Genomic DNA, 10,257 nt, shown 5'->3' on the forward strand with positions numbered 1-10,257 from the left:
TTCACCTTGGCATTGGTTTAACTGTTAATATTTTAAATTTATGGAACAAGAAAAGTCTTTTCAGGGCAGGAAACCCTTTGGCAAAAGAAAGAAGAATATTTGCTTCCCACCCAAAGAGGTTTTGTTTTTACCACCATGTCAAGGTCTGGAAAATGAACTATTTCCACAGGACTATTTGCAGAAGTTCTTTCTGCAGATCAGAGCCCACCCGGATGCTGGATGCTAATAAACTCTCATTTTAAAAAGTTTTTAGTGAAAAAGGTTATACAGGCTGGGAGGAGGTGAAAATTCTTCAGTCAGAGTTAGTCTTTCCTACTCATTATCCCACTGAGATAAAACATTTCTGCAGGGTGGCCTAATTCAGAGTTCTTTTCTCTAAGAACATAACCTCAAGTGCAGCAATGTAAGAAGCTGAGGATGAATCTTTTTCATCACTGTTAGTGTGGAGGGTCTCAGTGGTTGGCTGCTGTCAGAACCAAGCCACTCTCACCTACTGCTGGACATCGAACTGCCAACTCGCCCTATTCTCACAGTGGTCACAATTTTCTCTAACTTGGGTAGAGTGCGAAGTCCCAGATACATTTCATTTAACAACTATCATGTCCAACTCTCTAGACTACTAATACCTCTTGAAGGCCTGAATGCTGGCAGGTGTGAGGAATCTCTAGGAATGGTTACAGAAGTTGGTGCATAATGCCCACACATGTGATCGCACCTGATTTCATTTTCCAGCCAAACCTGTGGCCTTGATTACAGCAATTTGAAGTTGTAATTTAAGCAACAAAAATTAAAAATCTAATTGCATATATTTGGGGGGTTTCTGGGGTTTTCTTAGGCAACTGGAAGCCGACTTGCACTGATGACTATGACTGCCTTTACCCTTGTGACTGCCATCATTATTGCATTTGTATACAGCTGGCAGCTGACTTTGCTTATCCTGGCCTGCATTCCTTATATTGTTGTTGCAAATGCTGTGAATGCCAGCTCTATGTCTGGTCATGCTGCAGAAGACCAAAAAGCTTTGGAAGAGGCTGGAAGAGTAAGTTCTTCAGTTTTAGCTACAGCGTTCTGTGTGAGATCACTTTTAAGGACAACACTGTACTTATACTGTAGCTGACTCAATTGTTCAAGATAAATTAAGGGTATTGAGAAAAATATTTACATATCTTCAAGAAAAGCAAAATGCAGATAACGCAAACCATCTGCAAATTAGAATATAAAAATGCATTTGAAAGCCTCCATAGTGGATTTCTGGACAGGGGCAGCTTCTGCAGAAGCAGCCCCAGCACTGGTGCCTAGGGTGAGCAATGTGGCTCTGCACTGCTCTGCTGCAGCCAGAAGTGTTGCAGCATTGATACCTTTCTATTCTGTCATAAAGGCAAGCCATTAATGTGCTCAAGAGTTTCAGAGTACTGCCTTCACTCACCTGATAGTGCTCTTCTAGGAGACAGAAGTAGTCCATGCAAAAGAGCAAGCTATGTCCAGATTCTTAGTGCTTGTCCCCATTTTATTAAATTTGGTTTAATTCATGAGGGCCACAACCCATGGTTAGGGAAGACACTGCTGATGAATACTTGCATTGCTTAGGACTTTCCTTCATCTTCATCACTACTCTTAAACAAGCACATTCTGATCTAAAATAATAAATGCTAGAGAAGAAATCAAGTGTTCAGAAGATATCATGCAGATTGCAGTTGTAAGAGATTACCTCTTATTTGTTTAGATTTCAACAGAATCCGTTGAAAACATAAGAACTGTAGCTTCACTGACCAAGGAAGAAGCATTTTATGAAAGATATGTTGCTTGTTTGAATCATACATATAGGTGGGTTTTTTTTCTTTACAGTGCACTTTAATCTTTCAGATTTACTGTAAATACCTTTCTTGGAACCTAGCCAATACTCAAAAGACTGGGAAGAATATCAATAGTTGTTCATATAACTTTGGAATTGTATAATCTCTGTATTTTAATATACATTATTAAGTGTAGAGTGAAATAACATTTGCAGGATTTGTCTTTTATAATGCAAACAAGAAGCTGCATTCTCTGCATATGTGTTATAGAATATTGTGTTTGCCTACAATATGCGATATATGTTCACTCTATGTCAGTGCAGGAACTGACAGTTCCACCACACCCTTTATAGCATACACAAGTTTTATTCCCCCCACATGACTTCGGAACCTTGAAAAGAACTTCATACATTTCCCTTGTTTGATCCACTACATCCCACTGTCTTTTCTCTACTGAAATGCATTTGAATCAATTCAGTTGCCAGATGTTTCTAGCTCCATTTTATTTAAATAAAATAGCCCAAAATCGAAATTACTTCTAATGTAAAAGAAGGAATTGAAAGTGATGTATTCCACAATCTGTCCTTAACCAAAATAGTATCAAAATTCAATGTCTGGTGAACTGCTAAGAGCCTGGATTTGGGCAGGATGCTTGCTTGGACTGTCACAGGTCTGATTTACAGCTCAAACTAGAAAGGAGATTTCCTCTTCCTCTGAGAGCATCCTAAACAATGAGGACAGAGAGTTCACCAGATTCTTATTTGGTGTGTGTTCAATTAGCTACACAAAATGAAACGCTTCCAGAGGGATAGATTGAGAAATCATGGCATAGTCTGAATTCTAGTGGGGATACCCAGCAATGTGTCCATGCTCTGCTCAGATGGGATGAGCTGGTGGAAGCCTGCAGGCAGCTCTCAGGCCAGGCTTAAGCCTAATTGTTTTCTTAATAAAATGGGTCATATGGGGTAGTTACTAATTATTTCATTTGAACTAACTGCTCTAGTGACCTGTCGTGCTATAAAAGCAAAGGAAGGGGATTCAATTTAACATGACTGAGGATCAAGGTTTTCATTGCCTTCTGTCCTCACGGAGGTTTTATGTCCTGAAGCCAGGGGCTCTTAGGGTCTGGCAAGGATTGTTTGTGAGTGAGTGTGTTGTGGGCTGATTTGTTGTGGTTTTGAGGGTGAGCGGGATTGCTTGAAGATTTTATTCCAGAAGTCGAACCAGTGTCTGTTGTTTCTCTTTTACAAGTCATTTATGGAAAGTTTCTTCTTTTATCAGAAAATCTCTGAGAAAAGCTCCTTTTTATGGATTTACCTATGGAATATCTCAAAGTTCAGAGTACTTTATTAATGCAGCAGTCTTCAGATTTGGAGCATGGCTCATTGTTAATTGTCTGACCAACTTTGAAAGTGTCTTTATGTGAGTATACTTTATAAAACAAACAAAGAAAAAATATCAAAATTAGTACGCAGTGTAGTGATTTCAATGCACGCAAATTATTTTATCAAATTACAGAGGTAATGGAGCATGGGAATCCAGGAATTCAGTCTGGTTGGAAGTTTTCTTAGGGCATAAGGGCTGTTTTGGGGAAAGGTGCTCCTTTGGGCAGTGAAACAGCAAAAGTGAGCAGCACATTTACTTTGGAGAAGCCTTTGCCCTTTGATGTCCCTTCCAGGCAGAGGGTGTTGAAAAGAAAAGTGATATGATACTGCTGTCCAGCTATAAAGTAGCTATGGGAGCAAGCTGACCTTCCTAGTACTGGATGACATCTTGGAGTGTGAAGAACTCCAGAAATATCATAACCTACAGATGCTAAAAAGCTTTATTCTGAAGGTATGTTCTATGCAGCGGGAAGCGAATGCATTGTTCAACCTGGAATGAATCATGCTTTGTCCTTTGCTTTTTAGAGTCTACTCTGCTGTCATATTTGCAGCTATAAATGTTGGGCAGTCTTCTTCCATGGCACCAGACTATGGCAAAGCTCGAATGTCAGCTCAAAGAATCTTTCAGCTTTTGAACAGAAAACCTCTAATTGACAGTTACAGTGAACAAGGTGAAAAATTGGTAAGGATCAGTGTTATTTTGCATGGGAGCTTGGCAGGATATTAGAGATCTGTTTCTTTGGGGTTTTGGGTACATTTTTTTGGAAGGAGTGTTCTTTTTTCACAGGAAAAAAACGTTGTAACAAACTAAATTAATAATTATTTTCAGCAATTGTATTCACAGGTGCCTATTTCTTATGGTATCCCAAAAGGATGCTGAATTAGACTGACATAATTTTGACTTGAAGGGAACCTACAAGAAAGATGGAAAGGGACTTTTTACAAGAGCATGTAGTGATGGTTCAAGGAGGAATGGCTTCAGACTGAAAGAGAGGAGACTCAGATAAGATACTCGATAAAAAGTAGAAAAGATTCCTGTGAGGATGGGATGAGTTGCCCAGAGGAGTTGCGCATATCTCATCCCTGGAGGTGTTCAAGGCCAGGTTGGATGGATCTCTGAGCAATCTGGTCCAGTGAAAGGTGTCCCTGCCCATGGCAGGGGGGTTGGAACTAGATGTTCTTTAAGGCCCCATCCAATCCAAACCATTCTATGGTTCTGTCAAAAGACAGACACTATATAGTGGCACTCACTTATTTAGGGACCATATTATTTCTGGGTTTCGGACAAAAGTGTATGGCCTTTAAGATAGTTTTTTCTCTAAATGATTAAAAAAATACTTTTCATTCTACTGACTCACAGTGTAAATGGCTTCAGCAAAACACTGATAATGTCACTTCCAATAAAAGTTTTGTTGTCTTTGTAAGAGTTTATAGGAGAAATAAAATACTAATGCATTTTTCTAATTATTATGTAAATAAGAGAGATTAGTTCCTTTACAGACAGGCACTTTGCCAAAAGCCATCCTATTCCATCTGTGGAAACTTTTACAATTAAAAATGTGCTCTTGTGAAGTCAAAACAAGCTTAATGAATAATTTAGTTTGCTCTAAAGTTGGGGGAGGAAAGACAACAAGCAAAAACCAATAAAAAGTGAAAATCAGAAAATACTCAAAAATCCCCAATGAGCCTTGTCATTAAGCAGCCTGACCTCAGCATTTGTCAAATTTCTGCATGTAATGCTTTCAATTTACATGTTCTGGAAGGATTACAATGGCACATCCAGGTTCATTTAAATTTAAAATTAACTTCCCATGTAGGTTTAGACAGTAGCTCCTACTCAGGAAGACATAATCCAGTTTTCTATAACTTCAAGCTTATATATAGGATTTTCAGCCTTTAAGGTTCTTAGCATGCTTGCATATTTTCTTGAACTAGGCTTCTCTGACATTGAAAGACTTGGCAGAAGGTCTTCAGTAAAATAAAACTTAAGTGAAAACATTTTTATTGTAGACTGAAGTTAACTGCCAGTGATGACTATGACTTAGCAAAGAAAATGTTTGAGTCCATCAAATTAGGTTATTACCTGCTGTGAGAGCATCGTGTTAGTGGTGCTGCTGGCATGTACAGGGGGCTGGCTCATACCCCAAAGAACAGGACAGTCTTGGCATGTCCCCCTTTCTTCCACTTGTACTTAAATATCAGCCTGCCTAGGATGTCCAATTAACCATCACTGCTTTTTTAAACACAGCTTGTCCTCTGTGCTCGTGAATAACTGACTGAAGAATTTGGCTCTGCTATCTTAATCTCTGATTTTGATCTTGTGTTATATTTGCTCAAATTGTGCTACCTGCAGGATAAGATCAGGAAAGCAAATGACACACATTTATATCACAAGGAGAAGTATCTCAATTAAATGTATTAGAAATGAAAAATCTGGATATTTTCTACTTTTCTTCAGAGGGTGGTTGAGCACTGGAACAGGCTTCCCAGGGAAGCTGTCACAGCACCAAACCTGACAGAGTTCAAGAAGTGTTTAGACAATGCTCTCAGGCGCATGGTGTGATTCTTGGGAATGGTGCTGTGCAGGGCCAGGAGATGGACTCTGATCCTGGAGAGTCCTTTCCACCTCAGCTTATTCTGTGCTTCTGTGATACTCTTTTCAAAGATTAAGTGAAAAATAAACACAAGAAATGCAGAAAACTTCTCCAGAAGGATGTAGTGACTTACAGATCATCCTATAACTAGTGATACTATATGCTCAGTCCAATATGTCATTTAAAAGAATTTCAAAAGCACTTTTGAAAACACCTTCCCAAATTTTCTTGTGTCTCTCACTATAATAACCAAGTCTTAACAAGTGTTGTTTTAGTTAAGGCTAATAAATGTTAATATGAGCATGTGAACTCTCTACTCCTTTTCAGAGCCATTTTGAAGGCAACATTGAATTCAGAAACATCCATTTTGTATATCCAACACGGCCAGAAGTTCGGGTTTTGCAAGGACTTAATGTGAAAGTTAAGAAAGGACAGACTCTGGCATTAGTAGGAAGCAGCGGCTGTGGCAAAAGCACATCCATTCAGCTCTTGGAGAGATTTTATGACCCTGTGGAAGGACAAGTGGTAAGAATAGATTTGTGTGGCTATTAATAGTAATTAGAGCTACAGAACTCTTTATCTGCCAAGGTTTCAGAGGCTTTTGACAAGCCTGGCAGTCCCTCTGTTGGGATGTCTTTTTTCAGAGGTGTGAGTTAGAGGCTGTGCCTCCAGTGGATTGATCCCCAAACCCCTGCCATGGCCTGCCCTGAGCATTTGCCCACATGTACAAGCAGTAGCATCCATGCTGGCACAGTGTGCATCCTCAGGTCACAGGTCTTGCCTGGGAAAGGAACAACCAGGTCTGGCTGCATTTCCTCCCCAAGGCTCCTCACACCCTGGTCAGACGGGGCGTAACACTAATGTATCTTGCTTGACAGTGTGTAAGTTTTCTTGCTGATATGAACTAACACATTAGAGACAGACACATGCTTCAGATAACACAAATGTACTAGATGTCATTGTTTCACCAACAGGAAGTCCCAATGGGCTTTTTGATACAACCCTTAATGGGTATAAAAGGTGGAAAGAAACCTCCTTTGAAGGTTGCAAGATCAAAAGGCCTACAGCTGAGAATATTTATTTTTGTGCTCAGCTTCTTAAGGGGCAAGGGGCAGCATTTCCCATGAGCTTCCTGGTGCTTCTTGTGGTCAGTGGGGCTGGAAGGACCACAAGAACCATCTCTTATCTGCAGGTTGTTTCTGCTTGCTAGCAAATGGAAGCAAAACACAAAATTAAAAACTAATGCAAGAAAATATTTTGTCCATTCTGCTGGTTCATTTTCATTTAGCATGCAAAATTTTACCTGATTACATCTGCTAAAATAACACATAATGGGCTTTATCTTAGAATTCACATTGTCTTAGAATTTCCTGTTTACAGCAGATATGTGTGGATGAGCTCAGTAGCCAGCTTGGCCTCATGTTTCTCTTGCTTTTTCTAGCTAGCAGACGGATTTGATACCAAATCTCTGCATTTACAATGGCTGAGGTCCCGGCTGGGCCTGGTGTCACAGGAGCCCATTTTGTTTGACTGCAGCATTGCTGAAAATATCCAATATGGAGACAACAGTAGGGTGGTTAGTCAGGAGGAAATTGAAGAAGCAGCTAAAGCAGCAAATATTCATGCCTTCATTGAAAAACTGCCAGAGGTAAGAGACAGTGATCTTCTCTTCACAGTGAGATCATATACTTGGGATGATATAGAGATATCAAGGCAACGCTCACTTTTGTTTTCCCTAATATAATAGTCTTTGTTTTTAAATGTCAGTGTGTTTCAAGCTTAAAATCCTTGTAGTTTGTTAAAAAAAAGCCAATGTTTTCATAATTACAGTGGTATATAACCCACAATATTGGGGGGGTGAGGAGAGGGAAATGAGAGAATGTTCTATGCATAAGTGTTCATAATAATTTTTTATATATTTTTCCTTTGACAGCAGAAACTCCCCAAGTTACTCTGATAAAAACATTTTATTTTTCTTTTAAAAATTCAGTAAAATAAAGTACTCCATTTCTAACTGAATGGATATGCACAGAAAGTCTTTCTTAATAAACAAAAAGGGGCAGCAAATCAGAAGTAAATAGCATGGCATTTGACATTCATGCCTGACAAGAATTTGGTTTTAACAAGGAAAAATGCTTTGATATCTTGCTTTCACTGTAGTTCAGGGTACCTGAAACTGAGGCAATAATGCTGAAAAATATTTCATTTTCATTACTACTAATAATTTTTGAGATTCTTTATTCACAGGCACTGCAACTTCAAATTCTTTGTGAATATGTCAGTAAGAATTAAATTGTTAGTTAACCTTATGAACGTACGCTCTTTGGATGCCTCACTTCTGGTACCATTCAAGACCTATTCCAGCCTTTGAGGGAGTAAATTTTCAGACTGGCTATAAGTATGTGTGGCTGTATATATAATTGCTTGTACTGGAGATGTTTATAAAGCCTTAGCTTTCTTAAAACCACTTGCACTATTCTTTCTTTCAAGATGAAAATGCTTAATTTTATAGCTGTGAATAAATTTTATTTTTCTAATCTTCCTTCTCTAAAAGTATTCACTGGTGATCTTTTTTGTTTGTTTAACACCCAGAAATATAATACACGGGTGGGTGAGAAAGGGACACAACTTTCTGGAGGTCAAAAACAAAGAATAGCAATTGCCCGTGCTTTGGTTCGTAATCCTGCTGTTCTGCTTCTGGATGAAGCTACCTCTGCTCTTGACACTGAAAGTGAAAAGGTGAATAATGATTACTTTGTGAAATACTTATGCCTATGTACATGGCTAGTTGCTTTCTGTAGAATAAAATTAAAGAAAACATGCTACAAATGCTCAATTGTGAAACAAGCCAGGGGTATCACAGTAGCTTTTCCACCTGAAAGGTTTGAATTGAACTATACTAGAAAGATGTTTATATTTACTGAATAAAAGTAGAAAAAACCTGACACTTTAAGTATAAAACTCCACATTGATCTGATATGCGTCAGTTGTCTTCCTATCAGATGTATTTGATGGTAAATACTGAATTTGTCTTCTGACCCAAGCTGGGAGCCCAAGAACCCACTTCTCCATGGTCTCACATTTGTTTGATCTGGCTCACTGACCTCAGTGAGCAATCCTGTTGAGTAAAGGTCTCCTGTTTGCCCTGACCTGTATATCTGTGGGGCATGTATTCAGGCGATAAGAGAGTGAGAAATCAAAGGTAGTTCCTCGGACAAGGGAAGGCTTTTCAGGTGCTAACAGTTTTGCTGTGTTCTCTGTGGACAGATTGTCCAGAAAGCGCTGGATAACGCCCGGCAAGGTCGGACCTGCATCGTCATTGCTCATCGCCTGTCCACCGTGCAGACAGCCGACATCATCGTGGTGATCCAGAATGGCAGGGTGGTCGAGCAGGGCACCCACAGCCAGCTGCTGGCCAAGGAAGGACACTACTATGCCCTTGTAAATGCACAAGTCTCTAATTAGTATGACTTACTGAGTTGTTGGGTTTTTTTACTTTGTTTTGGATTTTCTAATGGGAAGACATTAAAATCTCTACAGAGGATTACTGTGGCTGTGTTTATGCTGACTGAGCAGGAGCTGTGCTGCAGCCTGGTTGCTGTATCCAGTGTAGCCCTTGGTCCATACATCCATGGGGATGAGCAGTGCATGCCCAGCGCTGGGTCACAGAAGGGGCACAGAGGAGTCCTAGGGACTGAATGTGTTGAGCAGTTTGGTGTGTGACATGCTCTGCAGGGTGTCACACCTGGTGTAGTCTCACCCACCGCTCAGGTGGGTGCCGTGCTCTCCCTGTCCCCCCAAACCCTGGCCCACAGCAGTTGCCACAGGCCAAGGTGACAACAGAGTATGACAGCAGTTAAGCATCATGGATAAACAAAAAGCTGGTGCTTGTGGTTGCTCTTTAGGTTTCTTCATCAGCCAGATGAAGTCATAAAGGCTTCTTTAGTTAAAGAAACTGAGATTCCAAAAAAAAAATGCATTAAAGAGAAAGATGTTGATGCATGGGTTTGGTTTTTTCCCCTGCTTTCTGCCACATTTCTCATATTACTGTCCTTCACACATTTCTTGGATATTCAGTACTCTAATTCAGACAATAATTATAATAGTTACAACCTTTCCATGTCAAAATAAATTGCATAAAAGATAGCATTGTTTTCTTTAGTATTGTTCAAATGCTGACCTAACAGAATTTAGTCATTCTTTGTTTCCATCAAGATAATTTCAAAAGTTTTGTGGGGAGCTAGGATGGCATCTATTGGAGTGGAATCTTGTCAGCCATGTAAACAGCTGTTCTTTAAAATAAAGATGAAAGGAAAAGTTGCTTTCAATATAAGTTCCTTTCTTTTTAATAGGCATAATACTTAGGGTGATGGTTTAGTAGTGGACCTGATAGTGTCAGGTTAACATTCGGACTTGATAATTTAAAGGGTCTTTGCCATTCTAAATGAGTTTATTATTCTATGAATAACTTCAAAAAAATTAAGT

The 10,257-nt window shown here is 39.5% G+C and overlaps 1 protein-coding gene across 3 annotated transcripts in view; it reads left to right on the top strand.

The window, feature by feature from the left end:
• The window catches only part of ABCB5 (ATP binding cassette subfamily B member 5), a 34,223-nt gene extending 24,167 nt beyond the window's left edge, over window positions 1-10,056 (top strand). For all 3 annotated transcript variants that reach the window (XM_058807872.1, XM_058807880.1, XM_058807891.1), the window contains 8 exons: window positions 836-1,039; window positions 1,724-1,824; window positions 3,075-3,215; window positions 3,704-3,860; window positions 6,100-6,297; window positions 7,214-7,420; window positions 8,365-8,511; window positions 9,040-10,056. In XM_058807872.1, the coding sequence (XP_058663855.1) occupies window positions 836-1,039; window positions 1,724-1,824; window positions 3,075-3,215; window positions 3,704-3,860; window positions 6,100-6,297; window positions 7,214-7,420; window positions 8,365-8,511; window positions 9,040-9,237 (1,353 nt within the window). In that variant the 3' untranslated portion in view covers window positions 9,238-10,056. The remainder of the gene's footprint in view (window positions 1-835; window positions 1,040-1,723; window positions 1,825-3,074; window positions 3,216-3,703; window positions 3,861-6,099; window positions 6,298-7,213; window positions 7,421-8,364; window positions 8,512-9,039) is intronic.
• Window positions 10,057-10,257: the final 201 nt, after the last annotated feature.

This window comes from Ammospiza caudacuta, chromosome 1 (assembly GCF_027887145.1).
Source record: "Ammospiza caudacuta isolate bAmmCau1 chromosome 1, bAmmCau1.pri, whole genome shotgun sequence".
Classification (NCBI taxonomy): Eukaryota; Metazoa; Chordata; class Aves; order Passeriformes; family Passerellidae; genus Ammospiza; species Ammospiza caudacuta.